At 39.7% G+C, this 18,071-nt stretch overlaps 2 protein-coding genes and 1 long non-coding RNA gene across 5 annotated transcripts; 2 read left to right on the top strand and 1 right to left on the bottom strand.

Moving 5' to 3' along the window:
- Positions 1-4,590: 4,590 nt before the first annotated feature.
- On the bottom strand, positions 4,591-8,653 carry LOC121889712 (potassium channel subfamily K member 15-like). 3 transcript variants are annotated; one of them, XM_042401900.1, is made up of 3 exons: positions 8,464-8,653; positions 7,945-8,381; positions 4,591-6,236 (listed from the first exon to the last, which is right to left on the bottom strand). In XM_042401900.1, exons 2-3 carry the CDS (start codon positions 8,312-8,314, stop codon positions 5,275-5,277), a joined length of 1,332 nt encoding a protein of 443 aa, XP_042257834.1. In that variant the 5' UTR covers positions 8,315-8,381; positions 8,464-8,653; the 3' UTR covers positions 4,591-5,274. The 3 variants fall into 3 exon arrangements, with proteins under 3 accessions (XP_042257834.1, XP_042257841.1, XP_042257825.1); XM_042401907.1 differs by having other exon boundaries at positions 7,945-8,359; XM_042401891.1 differs by having other exon boundaries at positions 4,592-6,236; positions 7,945-8,362.
- LOC121889726 lies at positions 8,256-12,187 on the top strand. Its single transcript, XR_006093608.1, has 3 exons — positions 8,256-8,330; positions 8,428-8,525; positions 11,945-12,187. It is a non-coding gene; the product is annotated as an uncharacterized LOC121889726 (long non-coding RNA).
- Positions 12,188-14,677: 2,490 nt separating this feature from the next.
- Positions 14,678-17,890, top strand: LOC121893200 (opioid growth factor receptor-like). The gene is made up of 7 exons (XM_042405540.1): positions 14,678-15,324; positions 15,578-15,640; positions 15,754-15,856; positions 16,048-16,126; positions 16,208-16,274; positions 16,362-16,510; positions 16,613-17,890. Exons 1-7 carry the CDS (start codon positions 14,857-14,859, stop codon positions 16,947-16,949), a joined length of 1,266 nt encoding a protein of 421 aa, XP_042261474.1. The 5' UTR covers positions 14,678-14,856; the 3' UTR covers positions 16,950-17,890.
- Positions 17,891-18,071: the final 181 nt, after the last annotated feature.

Genomic DNA, 18,071 nt, shown 5'->3' with positions numbered 1-18,071 from the left:
ATCACTCTGTTGTCAATCTTTTACAGTTCCGAGCTGAAGAATTATGAATAAATGGAGCTTCATATCTCCAATGGGAACTATTCTTTATGAGGGTCCTCTTTTCCTCTCTTCTCTAGACAGGACGTCTAAAAATAACAAAAGGATGCATTTGTTATCCTACAGCTCTGGGGGCCATTGTGTTGCATTTGTCTCTCTGGCCTTATCTCACTCATTCAAATTCTGCCCCGACAGCAACCTCCGAATCAGTCTTTCTTACAGTAGGAAACACATTTGTGCAAGTTCTATGTGGAGCTGCAGATAATGAGAAAAATATGGCGCTGCTGGACAGGAGATAAGTGTGACCTGCAAGACACCAAGAGGCTACCAGCCATCGATTTTGTAGAATAGACAAATATCCTCATCTCACAGTGATCTATCTCTTCACTGTGTATTAAATGTTGTTCTACATTGCTGAGACTCCATTACATTCATGATAAGCTTTTGACTTAGTCCCACCTCACTTCTTATATAGACACTCTTTACAACCTGTCTACCAGAGGAGCACAAAGACCCAATGAAGACACTTTCACACAGACATTATTTTGCCACCAGCCACAGCCTTGCTTCATGGCCACAGATACAGTATATTGTCCAATGAGAATAAGAACTTCATTACTACCCCCCCCCCCCCCCCCCCCCCCCCCCCCCCCCCTCTCTTTCTCTCTCACTCTTTCTCCCACCTCTGGCTCCATCTCCGAGCCACTGTTTGGACAGGAAGCCGTGTGCTCAGAGAAGCTGTTGTCTTGTTAAATGGTACAACTGAGGAGGAAATGGATAACAGCCAACCTTGATAATTTTACATCCTCTGCCTCAGACAAGAAACTGAATCACTGACAATGATTTGCCTCAAAGGCTACTCTCCTTTTATGCTGCTTTATTAGTTGGCACTGTCATGCCTTCTACAGCTTTATCATTTACCTCAAATTCCTCATTATGTGAGAAACAAGACTTAAGAGTCCAAAGCCATAGCAGTAGGAGCTGTATTTACAATTGTGCTTCGAGCTAAATGCTAACCTCAGCACGCCAAAATGCTCACTGTGACAATGCTAACATGCTGATGTTTGACTAGTATAATGTTTACCGTGGTAACCTTCTGAATTTAGCGTGTTAGCATGCTAACATTTGCTAATTAGCACTAAACATAAAGTGCAGCTGAGGTTGATGGGAATGTCGTTAATTTTGCAGGTTTCTGGTCATAAATGAAAGTATTGGATAAATACAGTACCAGTCAAAATTTTGGACACACTTTTTCATTCAAGAAAATGGGAAGGTGTGTCCAACTTTTGACTGGTACTGTAGATTTTGAACTGATGATGGTGCTAGATGAGAAATTAAGTGGTAATCAAACTTATTAGAATTTATTCTCTAGCCGTATCTGTAGCAAAATATCCAGTAGTTGTTGAGATATTTCAGTCTGGACCACAGTTGACTGACTGACTGACAGACCAACACTGGCACCTTAAATTGTGCATTTAACTCAAAACTGTTGCCTGTGAAAACACTTTGTACTGCAGCAGGACATGAATTCAATTGGTTATTTTGCATTAAAATGTAAAGAGGAGGGATGTTTGACACTGCTAACAAATTCAAACACTCACTAGCACACTAAATGAGGCTAGTGGAAGGCTCAGGTCTACTAGCTTTGGTATTTATTCTTGCTGGTCACTTTACTTGAGTGCCAGTTTGTGATTTCTGCCATCAAATGTGGGTGTCTTTATTGCAGAGATGTGGGCCTGTTGATTAAAGGGTACTTCAAACTCTCCTTTAAGACTTAATTTAAACTGAAATTAATCAAGTAGGGTGATCTTTCTGACAAAAAATGTCAAAGAGACAGTGTGTCAAACACAGCGTCTGATTGGAAGAGACAACCACAGAGTAAAAACAGCCTTTTCACACTGTTCGACACAAGCAGCAAATTGGCTGGAAATTAAAACTAATGAGCAATTACCCCGCCAATGAACTTCTAAATGTCTGTTTTCTCAATGCTCTCCGACTGAATCCTAATTTCTACTTATTTAATCAATCTGAATAAATATGACACTTGTTTTTAGTGCCTTAATCTCTCATTGTGTTCACTGTGAGCCACAGAGAAATGCGCTTTTGCATTCTGATGTGCATCCAAGAAAATAACTCCTAATCTCCCAGCTCCCCCTGAAAGACTGTGAATACAGTGTACACAGACAAACATATTTATCCAAAATCAAAACATGGCAACCACTATTGGTTCAGTTTATTTATAATGCTTTATTTGCATGCAGCCTCTATTACAAACCTCCAACCCATATTTCTGCCACATTAAAGCTATTTACCCTTTAGGAAGAGTCTAGTTGCACTCTGCTTGAACTGACGGCTTGTTTCTGATTTAATCTTTTATATCCTACCCTGCGTCTGCACATGAAAGACCCCTCAACGCAGGACAGTAATGACTTAACAGAGTGCGTTCACAAAGAGAAATATCTAAATGTAATCAATTATTCACCCCCTCTGTGGTACATCAGAGAGTAAGCATGTGTGCTTTGTTTTGATGCTGGAAGTCAACGCTGTAATCAATGAACGCTGAGGTAAATAAAAGGTTATTGTTGTTTTTTAAATGAACTAAAGCATTGTGGCATTGATATTAACATTTTGAAGTACAAGTTTATAAGTTAGCAGTCAGTCAGTCCGTTTCTCTCCAACAGAGCTGAGTATAATGTTCAGTAACCTCAACTTTGGCTTTTTAGGGAACTTATATAAAGGCTCATTATTAAAGAACTACACATAAAGCCAAAATAAATAGACTTCCCGCAGAACTCTGTTTTCATGGATGTGAAAAGATGTAAAAATGCGCAAATACGCATGCATGGACACTGGATTCACCTGAGGTATTCTACAGTCTGTAAAAGTGGTATTTTAGGAAGATCACTAGCACAACCTGCAGCTCAGTACCTGTAATAACATCCATAATATGCACAGAAAACATTACATTGCCTTTCTTATCATCCTCATAGAAAACAGCCAAATGTATTGTCGCTTACTGAGCAAGAATTCAAGCTGGGTGCCGCTCTTCAGCACAGTCATGCATGAGGCAACATAGGAAGGCAGGAAATCATCATACAAAGGTCTTTGTGTAGGACTAAAGCTACTCATTCTGCATGTCCAATTCATTTTATACCATCATTTGCCTTTCCTGTGTTGTGGTATTCGATCAGTGGTCTGTGTAGATGGTATTGAGGAGGCCTATGAGGCATCATAACAGAATGAAGTGAAGCACTGTCTGCAATATTAATGGGGTAATTATGCAAATTAGACACCAGCCTTCATCACTCACAAAATTGTGATGTTGTTATGCCAAACAGACATGAGGCTCATTGTTCAGACCTCTCCTCCTTCTGCTGCTTCAATAATATCTTTCTAAATCTGATACATGTCTGTGCGCTTGACTGAAAAGCTTGTGCTCACTTATCAAATCCCTCTATTCCCACAGAAGTAATCTGTGTCATCATTCAGGGTGTCAGAGTAAAACAAATTTCTACTGTCATGCTTTAATATCATATAAAACTCTGATGGCAAACGAGTTAAATATTGAAAAAGCGAAAACAGTGTTGTCTCCTGCGCTGTAAAAAGTCTAACATATACAGAGAATAGTTGTATTACGCTAGTGTCATTCTTAAGAGAGGCAAAAAAATAAGAATAAAAATAAAACTTTACCATGCAAAGATGTCAGCAGACATGGCTCCCTGAGTTGCAGACTGCACAGAAGTCAGTTTTAGTCTTAACATGGATCAATGCTGCTCCCCAGTGTTAGAAATGGGAACAAGAAGAAATTAAATGCAAGTCACTGCAAGTTCCCATTAGAGGCTCCGTTAATAATATAAAGTAATGCAAAACTCAAGTTGACCCTTCAAAAAGAGGTCAAAGTACAAGTCAGTTACAGATTACTGAAATATTAACAGGAGATAAAAATTGCAAATTTAAATTAAGTCATCTCGGGAAGGTGACTTCTTCTGCATCAAAGTTGGCTTCAGAGCAGCACTCCTGGAGCTTCAGTGGCATTTCTCTGTGGTGTCCAGCAGGGCAGGTGTTTACCATGCATGGATATGGCTCCTATCCTGCGGTCAGTTATGAGTACAGCTAACGTCACATCTCAGGTGTAAATTGTCTCTGACATGATTAAGCCAGCAGGATTGCTGTAACTCAGGTCAAGAATTTGAGAACAGCTGCTCTCACGTTGTCTCTTCCTGCTGTACAAAAGTAGAAAAAGTAGAAAAATATATATACATATAAGCCTATAAAGATTGCTTGGCAGCCATTTCAAAGATTCATTATGCTTCTCCTTTTTATGCACTCATTTGGCCTGTAGATTAAACAAAATTACACAGTGGAATCTGAGAAAAAAAGAAAAGGTTTTTAGTAAAAACCTTATTTTCTACATTTAACAAACAAACATTTAAATATTCAGCAAGCAGGAATGAAGGCACTTCCTTCTTTTGTGTTTAATATAAAAAACTAACACACACACATAAGAAGGCAGGCAATTAAACACTGATTTGGAGAAATTTCTAATCGCCACTATTTAAGCGCCTCTGCTCATATTTAATTCTTTACTGACGCACTCGTTCATCACAGCGGACACGGTCTGGAAATGAGTTTTGACTGGATGCTGACTTCAGACAATCACTGCTCACTGTACTGTATGTGTTCCTCTGCAGTTTTCCACTGCACTAAGCGCCGGGATGGAAGCGTTACCTAGGGAACCAGCCAGAGCGACGAAGTGTACGTTCCTATTAGAAGACACCGATGATTACTGACTGGAAATAACTGAGGGTCACAGGTGACAATGCTGCAGAAAGTCTGACACCTTAAATATTCACACAGATAAAAATCATTCAAAAAAAAATCACATCTCTCAGTCACATGTCTTGCAGTGACAGTTTGTTGATCACATGTTTCCTTTAGCTTTTATACAATATGCATTGGGACAATAAAGGTGGGATTTCACATACTTTAATTTTTTTTTACATATCTTCATTTTAGTATTCACTTGTAATGTAGAAAAATAACATTATAAACTTTATATGATTTTTTATGATATGCTACATTTTATCTGATCACAAGCAATGCTACATTCATGACTGGGAAAGCACAGGGCAATTTGTTCCACCACGCAGAAATTTAGAGGGCTTTATCTCTTCTGTGGTGTGTACAAAAAGTCCAAAACAAAGCCCACCTAGACTTATAGGTCAAAAGTTCAGAGAGTTAGAATGACATCCTCCTGGTGTGAAGACTATTCTTGCCCAGGCAGAGAGCTGCGCTGCTGGGGGAAGTCTGTGACGACATGGTGCAGGAGCTGCATGAGGCCTGGTCTATCCTGTAGGAGATGGAGTTGTAAAAGACTGGGTTGCTATGGCCGCCTTCAGGCTCACAGTGAGACAGAGAGGGGCTGTCGTAAACGTCCGGGTCACAGCACATGCAGAAGAGCAAGGCTCTGAACCTGCTGGCTTCAGGGAGCTTAGAGTGCTCTTCCTGTTCAGATATAACAAGTCTGCGCTCCTCTACAGGAGAGGGGAGGAGGTTTATACGGCTGGTGCCCCCTTCCATGGGTAGGCTTAGGTTGCACCGGCTGCTGTGTCCGTCTTCTCCGTCTTTATATTCCACATCAGAAGTTTCTGCCTCCCTGACCCCCTGCGTGTCCTTAGGCTGCGTATCCTGCTCCTCTCCCTGCACTTCAGGCCTTCCATCAGGCTCCTCGGTGCTGACAGTGAGGAACCTTAGGACCACCAGGTTAAGAAAAGCTCCAATGACTGTCAGCCCGACCAGGATGTACATGAAGGTGAAGGCCACATATGGGGTTCGCTTCTGGAGAGCATCTTTCTTCTGCAGGGCCACAAAATCCCCAAAGCCAATGGTGGTGAGCGTGATGAAGCAGAAGTAGTAGGCATTGAAGAAGGTCCAGCCCTCAAAGTGGGAGAAGGCTGCAGCTCCAATACACAGCGTGCTCATGCAGGACAGTAGACCCACCAGGACCATGTTCCCCATGGACACCTCTGTCTTCTGTAAACCCAGGCCCTGCTTGGCTCTGCGCAGGAGGTAATGGACAAAAGTGTTGATCCTCTCGCCCAGGCTCTGGAACATGACCAGTGTCAGAGGAATGCCCATGACAGCGTAAAACATACAGAAGGCCTTGCCAGCATCAGTGCGTGGAGCAGCATGGCCATAACCTACAGGATCAGGTCACATAATGTAAAGTAATATTATTTTATGTCTTTGCAGATTCTCGGTCATCAAGATATATCACTGCTGTACACACTGCAAGGCTACACTACTCACACATCACTCAATGAAGGACAAAGCCAACTCTCGAGTTTATTGCTCTGAGTTTAAATTACTTCTAAAACCATAACATAAACAATGCAACCAGATCATTTTCTGTCTACTCTTGCTGTTTATGTAGTTAAACTTGCATTAATCGATATTTTTGATATCAGCACTGAATCATATGTCAGTGCCATAATGGAAAAATCACCAAACATGAAACTGCAGCTTTTTATCCTCTTTTAGCCATTTTTTTGGTTTTACAGCTGCACATTTTCTGTATGGTTGACTCAGAGCTGTCATTAACCCCCAAAGATAGCTGTTGCCAGAAAAAGCTTTGTTAAGCCTGCTGTATGCTACCTGCCCAGCACCATGCAGCCGACATGCCTCTGCAGCTTGTTAGCAACTAGCAGCTAAAGACCCAGATACTTCTCTCAACAGTTGACCAAAGACCAAACCACAGTTAAAAGGAGAGTGAATACTGGACTCCACATTAGTGCTAATGTTGCTCTGTGTCTGCTGGATGTGAAAGCAGATGACTTTGGGCTAACCCATTAGCAATAAAAGTTTATGAGTTGAAGATATTGTGGTGGTTGTTTGCAGTTAAGATGGTTTTCATGTTTTTCTGCTCTCTAATGGCCATAAATTGGTTGATACAGAGTTAAAGAAAATGGTTAGGTCAGTGGGTCGTAACCTACAGGTAATATTGCAGGCTATATTATATTATCCAACAGTTTAAAAGAACAATGAAGGTTCTGATTAAAATTGGCTTGAAAACATGAAATTCTGTTGATATTGCAATCATTAAGTGCTCCTCCTGATTCTTTCACACTCTTCTTGCTTGTGGTCGGTAATGTTGTGGTAGGCCATGCTGAGTCTGACTCACATACATTAACAAATCATAACAAAGTTATGTGTATAGTAGAAAATCTAAATATAAACATTTAATGAGATACTCCACTCAAAGTCTATCAGTTGATGCATGACTGATGCATGACACTGACATGTTCTCACTGGAAACTTCTATTGCAACAATACTGTCACATGCGCCTGCTCACAAGTGTGAGAGGGTTGTGTATGAGGATTAAGATGTGAGCAGTGAAAAGTTATTGAAACAAGTATCACATATATAGGTATGAATGGAGAGCAGATAAGTGGATTGCACTACGTGAGAAGTTAGATGTTTCTGGATTAGATCACATTTACCCAGAGTGAACACCGGTCACTGTGGGAATTCTGTGTAACTTCCATGAATCAGCCTTTGTTTTGAAACAAATTACTAACTTTTTGCATTACAACCTTGCAGATGTTGATGTTTCACAATGAAAACATAGATTTGTAGTGGAGTATCTCTTTAAGTAACAGTGCCAGTCATCAGCTGTTTATTGTTGCTATTCAGAGGTAGCCTATATCATTAAATGACAATCACCAACTTCAGTCCCCATCCTGCTTCACAATACGTCACACTGCACCTCAGCTTTGTGTGGCTTTACAGTTTTACCTGTTCCTCTCCTTAGCTTGGAGCCCTGTGACTCCCCTCTTAAACTGAACACACACAGCAGCTTTCCCTGTGTTTTTAGGTAACAAGCACCTTTGTGCAAAGTATCTACTTGCCAATCGTGGTGATAACAGTGATGGCAAAATAAAACGAGCCGGCGAACTTCCACTGTCTGCCTGCGCGGTGCGGCTCCGACTGAAGGACCACTCTCTCAATCTCCCGGTAGTCATCCTCAGCGAAGCCGTACTTTATCTTCAGCTCGTTCAGCTTCTGCTCCAGCGCCCTTTTCCTTGAACTCTCACTGTCCGACTCTAGTGCGCCGAAGACGGCGGCTCCTATGAGCAGGTAGAAAACCATGGAGAGGATGAGTGAGAGGGTCCTGATGTTCTGCGTCTTCATCCTCAACTCCGGAGTGCGCGCGGGGCGCAGGGAGGAGGGAGGGTGCTGCTGTTCAGAGGGACAGACGCACAGAGGACACGGGAGCATCCTCCATTCATCCTCAGTGAGTTGACATGTTGAGGCCCCTTTGGTCTGCTAGGATTGCAACATAAACCTAAATAGGTTGAAACTGTAGCCTGCTGTATGCTGCGTGTCAACAGGTGAAATAGCACCAACCCCGCGTGTCTGCAAGTTACCTGATCTCAGCAGCTGCCGGCACCTTGGCTTTCCACAGGATATTAGTCTAGCCTCATTAAAGGTGCTCGCATGGCCTCATTTACTGTACTTTAAAAGTGTATTTAAGTGTCAGGTGCACTTGGTCACACGTGCACCCACTTTTTATCATTAAAGCCGCCCTCCACTCAAAATGTATTTAGCTGATTACTACGCATCACCTGGATGTTGGAGCTTCACTGTGCAGGATGTATGTGCAGAGTTTGATACTAGAATCTGATGAAGTTTATCTTTCTCTTTAAATCAGAGTTGCATGATTTTGTGACGTCACAACTAGTTTAGAAGCTAATCATGATTCAATGTGCAACAGGTGTGATGTAGAAACTGCACCTCCAGTGTAAATACACTGAGAAAGGACTTATGAGAGAAGTATCCCATCCAGCTGTTAAACTTTACAAATGAACCATATTTGCATTTTCATATATTCTGCATTTTCCAGTGATAGAAAGAGAAGCTTAAGGAGATTATTTTAAACTTTATTGCCATGAATGCTGGAGGAACAGCATTGCTGGTGAAACATGTAAACAGCAAACATTTGTTGAACTCCTAAAATATTGTAATATAATTATTTGATGAAGGCAATGATCACTGCAGACTGTATGTAGATAGATAGATAGATAGATAGATAGATAGATAGATAGATAGACAGATAGATAGATAGATAGATAGATAGATAGATAGATAGATAGATAGATAGATAGATAGATAGATAGATAAAAAGAAATATATAACATAGCCTTTATGTAAACTCAGGCCCTCATTTACAATAATGCTGAGTATTAGTTTTTTAGTTTTAAATTACTAAAAAAAATAAAAAATAAAAGATACAAGATACTAAAACAAATCAGTTAAACGGGCACAAACAGTTGAGTTAAGTTAAGTGATTTGTGATCATAGATTTAAATTGACCCAGCCTTACTAAAGTATTCATTTTTAGGTGCTTTGTAAAGAGTTCCAGATGGTCGGAGCTTAAAAGCAAAAAGCAGATCTTCCAAGCTCTGTACAAACTCAAGGGACGTGCAGTCATTAGACCGAGTGTGATGTGGTCCAGAGGACCAGTCTAGCATAGATGTGATGTAGGATGGCAGCTTCCCAATAAAGGCCTTGTACATAAACAAATACATATGCATATCACGTCTCTCAGCCAGAGAAGACCACCCAACTTTTTCATACAGGATGCAATGATGAGTGCTATAAACATGAGTACTAAACCTAAGGGCAGAATGATAAACAGCATCCAATAGCTTAAGAGTAGAGGCAGAGGCATGCCAATAAATCACATCACCATAATCCATAACAGAGAGAAAAACTGCTTCAACGATCCTTTTCCTACAAAGCATAGGAAAGTTTGTTTCTATATTTAAAAAAAAAAACATTTTTTGTTGTAATTTATTGACAAGATTGTCAATATGAAATTTGAATGTGAATTTGTCATCTATCCAAGTACCAAGGTATTTATATTCTGTAACTCTCAATAATAGATCCTTGTTGGTGGAAATATTAAAGTTTTTGCTATTGTTACCTCTCGCTCTGGAGAATAACATAAACCCAGATAGCATAAGGAAGTGGGCCACTTCAGGCAATGATGCGGCTCCGCTGGCCTTCTTCTGGCCCGGACAAAATGGATGTGAGCCTGAAATGGCCCATATGTAAAATAGACTTTAAAAAGGGGGCTAGGACAGCTCACCTAGTATGTAAAATAGCAAATATGGCCCAAATATCCCAAATCAAATGTGGGCCTTTTTTGGTTAACGATGTTGTGCTCTTGGGTATGTGAATTCTGGATGTGAGCCAGTTCTGGTTTATCTGGTTTGTTCTTTGTTGACATACAGCATTATTATGGCTTGCTTGTGGCCCAGATCTGTGAAACAGGAGCAGACCACCCTAGTGCTATCCTTCCACGCGGTATGTGGGCCAGATGAAAGTGCCGAAAGTGTCAGGTGTGGGTCGGATCTGGGCCACAGCAACTTTGCTATCTGGGAACTTAGTTTTATGTGCATGAAATACAAGTTTAAGATCATGTGCGTAGAAATGTGCATGTTAAAGATGAAAAAACATTATTAATATAAATTTTAAAAAGAACTGGACCCAGAATTGAACCTTGTGAAACACCCTTAGTTACCCGTAAAAACTCTGAACAAATAGTTCCCAAGTTCACTGACTGGATATAAGAGCTAAGATTTTACTACTGTACCACTTCACAGTTGTGAATCAATTAAAAATTAAATTTCAATTCATTTCAAACTGGAATTTTGTAAATTTGTGAGTATTTGTGTATTTATTTGTAGTATTTATGCTGCAAACCTTCTTAGATTGACTCTCTGATCACTGATCATGTGTCTGGAGAGGTTTGGGATGCACAATTGTCAGTGTCTGTGTGTGTTGACGTCTGCAGCCACCACACAGACGCACATTAGAAACAGCTGGCCTTTCCAGACTCTACTCTTTTGATTATTTTGCCCTGTGAAGCGTTCATGTGCAGAGTATTCACAATACGCTCGGCTACAGTATTACTCTGAGCGATGAAGCATTAGCTGGTGGCAGCACTGACCTTTATCAAGCACACTTAGTCGCTGAGTGATCCACCGAGCCTTCATCATTAACTAAGTCCAACACAGACTGAGTGAGAGAGACAGTAGAGATGATTTGTGTGTATGTATCAGTGCAGCCTCATGGAGGCCTCGCTTGTGGAGCCTCGCTGAGCTTTTCAGTGGCATATGTTGGGTTTTTACTCAGTGTCGTGCTAGTTGGGTTCACACCAGAGTAACCAGAAAATAGGCAGACTGCTGTAGCTCCGTGCTGCAAGTTATTTCAGTTTCATATCCTGCTTGAAGTTCCCATCTATTTCAGGAGGGCATTCCAATTTGTGGGGCCTATTCATGCACTAAACCGAGCCATAAAGAGCCTGAGATCTGTCATTAAAATCCGCATTTATTGCCTCCATTCCATATAGAACATATGGCTATCTCAACGCTGCTTTTTATCTTCCAGAGACAGCACAGGACCGTATCCTGCTTTAGTAAGCATAAATGAATTCTATTGGCGAGCAGATGTTAACAGTGTAGCATGCAGACACGTCTTGATTTTCTCCACTGGCAGTAAGAGCAATTATCTCCTTTTGAAAGGAGTCCCTGAGAGATAATAGCCTTGCCAGAGTCCACTCAATGAGAGCACACAGTGCTCACGTCAGTTTTATTCAGGATCAATTCGCTATGTAAATTCCACCTTGCGTGTAGAAAACAATAACCTAAACCACAAGTCACAAATAGACACATCAGTTCAACAGTATGCTGTGCAATACCTCAGACACACAAGTAATTTAATAAGCTCCCTGCGGTTTAACGACTCTATATCCATGAAGTAATGATGGTGTATTATCAAATGTACTGATCTCATATCTCTTTGTTCTACAGGATGGTTCATGCATCTCTTTATCTTCCACAGGAAGACATTAAGAGCAGGATGTCCACTGACTGGAGTCGAGACACTCATCTGTCCAAGTGCCATCTTCAAAGAAAATAAGGCAGGGAAATATACTGCGAACATGATCTTTACACTGATAACAGCAGGTGAAGGCAATGGATATGAAGACAGTCGTTATAATGATTATATAGTACAGAGACATGGTGTATTTTTGTCATAAAAGTAAAATGCTGCCTCTTTTTAAAGCCTGTTAATAAAAATCAAATGCTTTACATGAACTTGCAGGTAAATGTCTCTTTGGTGACAAGTCATCAGAGGGAAACAGGGTTGAACTTTGCAGCTAATGTGAACAGTCCTTTGAGCCTTATTAGCCAAAAGGGCAGGGATGTGGTCTTTAATTCCTCTGCAACATCACCTTCAGGGAACGGTGCCTCTTTCTGTTTGAGGCACCTGGTCTGAGGACGAATGTGACTACAGAAAAAAGTACTGCATTTTTCATTAAAAAGGATCGCTGTTTTCTCAAATGACAGTAAATTGTAGCTGACAGCAGTCTTTGTGTTTTGAAATTATAGTCATTGTGTCATTTTCTGTGTAAAGATCACAAATTTAAAATAAATATCTGCCTATTTTTTGGCACCAGTGTAATTTCCTCCCTCAGGTTTTGTTGAACCCACATTTTAGGATAAAAAATAAAACTGACAAAAAGGCAGCAAAGAAGTAAATCAGAAAATAATTTATATACAATTTCTTTAATAAAAAATACTGCAGATGAATTATTTTGATATCAGTAGTCTTGGAATGTTTAGTCTCTATCTAACTTGGGAATTTGAACTCTGTTGTATGGATGACGTGACAGTAAAGTTTAACACTGTTGCCCAAATAAAAATCTTATTATCGAAATTAACATAATCTACAGATTCCTTTCAAAAATATAAGCACTAACCCACAAAAAGGACAGAAAACTCATAATTGTTGCTCCAAGAGTATACAGACTTGGATGGTACTCATCACTAAACACAATTAGGTTTACTGAAGTCATATTTTCTTTAATGAACTTTTCATTAATGAAAGCAGTAGGTTTACATGTGTGCAAAAAATTATTTGAACAATAAAAGTTCTTGATTTGAATAATATTCATAAGATTCAGTTGTGATTTCTCTGACAGAGGTTCACTACTTGACAATACATGACACACTATAACACAACAAGCCCTTAAAATGTCCTTAACATGTCCTTAATTGATTGAAGCTTGACCATTCTACAGATTAAAAGTCAGGATGTGTGGGCCACTGCTGCATCAATTTTAATCTTTGTTTTGTTTAATCGGTGACTTTTGAGACCTCAAATGAATGGAGTTGCAGTACTAAAGTGCTGGAGTACTCCTTTAATTTGCAAAAAATTTAAAAAGTAATTTCATAAGCGTCTAATTAACAAATTAATTCGATATTAAAGTCCCCTTAATTTTCACCTTAATTTGAAATATTTGACAAATCCATTAATCATCAAGTCAGGGATTGGGATTTTGGTTTGCGTTAGGGAGCTTAAATACTTTAAGGTGCAAATTAATTATATTTTAAGGTATTCTTCTGTGTTCAGGTATAAAATAGATCTACCTCAGATTAGGAACATATGATAAATAAACAGATAGACTGTAATATAGTAATAATTAATTTGTACCTTAAAATGAGCTTACAAATCCAAGTCTTCACTGAAAATTGTGTGGTTAATTAATGGCTAAATTAATGGATTATAATATAGTAAGGTATTATATATATGTCAGTGGATTGTCTGCATGGTTTAAGGGGTTAAAACCTCATTCCTGAATTTTTAACTTAATTGAAAAAGGCCCTCACACAGTTTAAATAAATTAAGGGATAGCTTTTATGCTATTTGGTCAAGCCCCTAAACCAGCCGAAAATCCATTGAAAATACTTAATTATAGTACATTAATGTAACCATTAATTATCCTCTTATAATCCCATTAATATATTTAATTAAATGATTATTAATGTGTAAATGAATGACATTTTAAGGTAAGTTTCATGAGGACAGAGGCTGAGGTCGTGGCTGCTCATTTTTCTCACTCCCTTGGTCAACCATGACTTAATTTTGAGATAAAACTTTGTCAATCTCTAAGAATCTCTGAGATTTTCATTTAAATAATTGTCTGTTAAGTCACTATCGTTCACCCAATGGGGTAACACAATGTTGATTAAGCCTATGGCCCACTAATAACAGCCTTTGCATTTGTAGTGTTATGAGTATTATGAAGGGTGGTTGGTACTAGATTGGATCAGCTGGAGGGACAATTTGTGAAACTATCATGAGATTTGTAAGCGTTGTGGTTTTTCATTGTGTGCGTAACCCTAACCTGACCCAAACTAGCATTTACCTTTACAAACTGGGTGTCGGTGGTGACATTCCCAGGAAAAATCACAACCGGCACACAGTTAGTGATGCACTTCTTTAAGGTAGCCCAGTGGTTCTCAAACTTTTTCACTTAAAGGACTCCTAAACTGACACAAATTAGAACACGGACCCACTTTTGATGAAATTTTGCTTTTAGATCTTTTATTAGCCTACAGAATTGGAAATTATATTGAAAACAAATTATTCCCCCTTTTGCTGGGGACCCCCTGGAATCCCCTAAAGGATCCCTTGGGGTCCCTGGACCCCAGATTGAGAACCACTGGCCTACATAAACGTTGTGTTAAGAAATCATAATTAATCTCGGAGGGGAATAAGAGGAGTTTATGTCTGTCTATAATCCATAACCCTCATACAGTTATTTCCACTCAAATCATAAACAAGCAACATGAAGCCGTTGACCTGCTTGTGTGCGTGTTGATTGTCGACAAAGTTTCGGTTTTGTGTAAAAACTGTAGTGAATTCAGAGGAAAGTGAAAGTGAAAGACATAAACGGCAGATGAGGAATGTATCGTTGCTGTGTTACCTCGTGGCACGTTGTACTTATCATGGTTTGGTTTGTAAACCGACTTTATCCTTTAGTGGACTGGTTATGGCGCAGACTGTGTTTCATGTGGCGGTGTTTGATCAGAGTTTCTGCTCCAGTAGTCGGACGTACACTTTCAGCGATAGGCTCCAAGAGAAGTGATCACGGAAGCCAGAGTGAGCCTGAAACAAGTGACGAAAACAAACCTCCAGGGACAAGCTCCCCAAAGGAGGTAGAGGGGGTTTACTGTGAGGGTCCACATGCGGCAGGGAACAGGGTCGTTGACCAGCGGTCAGAGTTTGAAGAAGATGAGGATAATGAGTTAAGCGATGATGAGTTTCGAGTTGAGACCACGGACGAGTTTTACTGTGACTATGATTCAACCTGGGAGACTGAGGAGAGTCAGGAGGGTCCATTCAAGAGGACCAGCCGCCCACAGTCCAGAAATGTAAGTAAAACATAGATCAACATGTATGGTTCAGGCCTACTGCACAGATCTGTGAGAGATGGAACCGTACTGAGGCCTGCATTGTAATCATATTATGTTAGGGCGTGACCTCCGGTGAGTTTAAAGTGACCTCGTAATGTAATAGTTTCTGTTCTTCTTTTCTTTTTTGCATGTTGATTGCTTGTCCTGCATATGTCACTGAATGTCTTGAATATAATATAATCATCATTTCCATTTATTGTCTTTGTAACAGTACAAGTTTAACAGATTTAGAGATGCAGCAAGAGACATGCAGAACTACAGGCATGGCTACCCTGTAAGTTATTCACACACACACACACACACACACACACACACACACACACACATTGAAACACACACACATTGACACACAAACATCCCATATTCTCTTCTATATTTCCCCTTCAGCTCGACATCAGACCACAACGCTGGAACAGGCCCCCACCTCTTGAGCAGGATGACAAGCCTAACTTGAACTTCTACCTTGGACTGAGGTCCTCATCACCTGACGGTACTAACACACAGTACAAAGTCCATGTAGATGTACATGGCTTATACCAAGTTGTAGTTGGTGATTTGTTTTTCAGTGTAAATCTGCATCAGGAGAATATTTAGTCAAGAGTTAGGCTTCATCTTTATCTGTGCTACTTTCTTTACATCTTTTCACATTTACATTTGGACTGCATTTCTGTTTATTATCAGGTGTCTACATAAATGATTTCCACACTCAATGGTATGGAGAATATGACACACTGGAGTATGTACACACCTATATTCAGTGGTAAGTTCATTTGTCATCAGGTGTGATGTAACATGTTCAGTTCCTGTTTATGCAACTTATAATTATTTTTTTCTTTCAAAGGTTGTTCCCACTGCAAGAACCAGGAATGAACTGTGATGCCAGGACACTGACAAAGGCAGAAATTGAGGTAAACTACTAAAACCTGATAAAAGTTATAATTTCAGTAGAAAGTGCTTCACATGTTCTTATAAAAAAAAATCTACCTTTTCTTCAGGAATTTCTGAATAATGCAACTGCAAAGGCAAATCTGTTGACATCGTACAAGCTCATGTTGGACTTTTATGGTATCGAATTGTGTGATGAGGAAACAGGAGACGTCAAGAGAGCATGGAACTGGAAAGACAGATTCAACAACCTGAACAGGTGAACTATCTCAGAATATTAAATCATACATTGATCATTCAAAGTAACAAAACCATCCAAGTAATAATTTCTTTGCCTTTTTTACTGTTTGCCATCAACCAGTCACACTCACAACAACCTGCGCATCACCCGCATCCTGAAGTGCCTGGGGACCCTGGGGTACCCTCACTACCAAGCCCCCCTGGTCCGCTTCTTCTTGGAGGAGACTCTCGTCAACGGAGAACTCCCAAAGGTCAAGGACAGTGTCCTCAGCTACTTTCTGTTCGCAGTCTTGGATAAAAGACAACGCAGGGAACTCATCAAGTTCGCCTATTTGGAATATGACCGTAGAGATGAGTTTGTGTGGTGTCCAAAGAAAATACAGATAAAATGGTCAATGTCCAAGTCACAGAAGGAAATGCATAGCAACAAACAGGCTCATGTGCTTGACATGGTGTAATATCTGGTAACAGTGTCTCTAGCTGGACCTTGATAACATTAAGCCTGCCGCCACAGAGCAACAGTTACTACCAGCTGGTGGAGGAGGTGACCCCAAAGCCTTAAAGTTCTTATGCAAGTCCACAACATGACTGCAATTCAAATACACAGCCTGAAGAGAATCAAGAGGGTCAAAGCAGCAAAGACAGAGGCAGTGATGATGAGTTAACCAGTCAGAGGCAGAGAAACTCCAGATTCTGAGGGTGATCAGAGCATCTTTGAAATTTACTTTAACTACACAGTTGGTTTCTGTACTTTACACACCAAACTGAATATACTGTTATTTATGCAAATGTTTTTTCACTTTAGTATTAACAGTTTTGATTTCTGGATTTTTTTTTTCTTGGTCGTCTCATTCTTGTTCTCGGGCTTTCGTATAACATTAATTTCCAGTCTTCTGAACCAAATGAATGTTTTACACAAAGAGTGCAATTTTAATACAAGTGCTTTTGTCATGATGTGGGTAAGTAGCACATAAAAATAGTTTTAAGAACTGTTCATCAGTTTGTTTGTGGTAAATCAGTTTCTAGAGTCTAAAGTTTTTGTTTTGATTATCTTATTCTGTGTTCACAGCCTGTTTGTTATACCTACTTGTTTTATATGTCTTATGTGCACAGATCTTTTAATCTTCCATTAATTCCTAACTGTAATCAGAGTAATAGTAATATTTTTGCAGTGGCAAGGTTGAAACTAAGGCCTGGTCATTGCTGAGAAGGAAAGTTGATGTTTCAGAGTTTAACTGCCTAACTGTAATGAAGTATGCTACTGGAAAAGGAGTAAGGAAATACTGTAATCATGTATGAATCCTGTTGATTTAAGAAAAAAATTCTGTCTGACACAGTTTGTTTACAATGCAGGTCAGTTTGTTATTATGTTTCTTACAAATAAAAAACAGAAGTGTGATTTGGTTCCCTTGACTTTTATAATTATCATGCCTTTACCTCACCGGGTTTCTGGATTTTCTGTAGCATCTCACAGATATAAGGCTACATACATCTTCTAAAGTTACAAAACATATTCTGCACTTACATAAATGTGGAAATGAACTGTAATTTATGGATGCCCTTTGATGTCAAAAATCTTC

Source organism: Thunnus maccoyii, chromosome 3 (genome assembly GCF_910596095.1).
Source record: "Thunnus maccoyii chromosome 3, fThuMac1.1, whole genome shotgun sequence".
Lineage (NCBI taxonomy): Eukaryota > Metazoa > Chordata > Actinopteri > Scombriformes > Scombridae > Thunnus > Thunnus maccoyii.
This window is presented reverse-complemented; position numbering and strand designations above follow the sequence as displayed.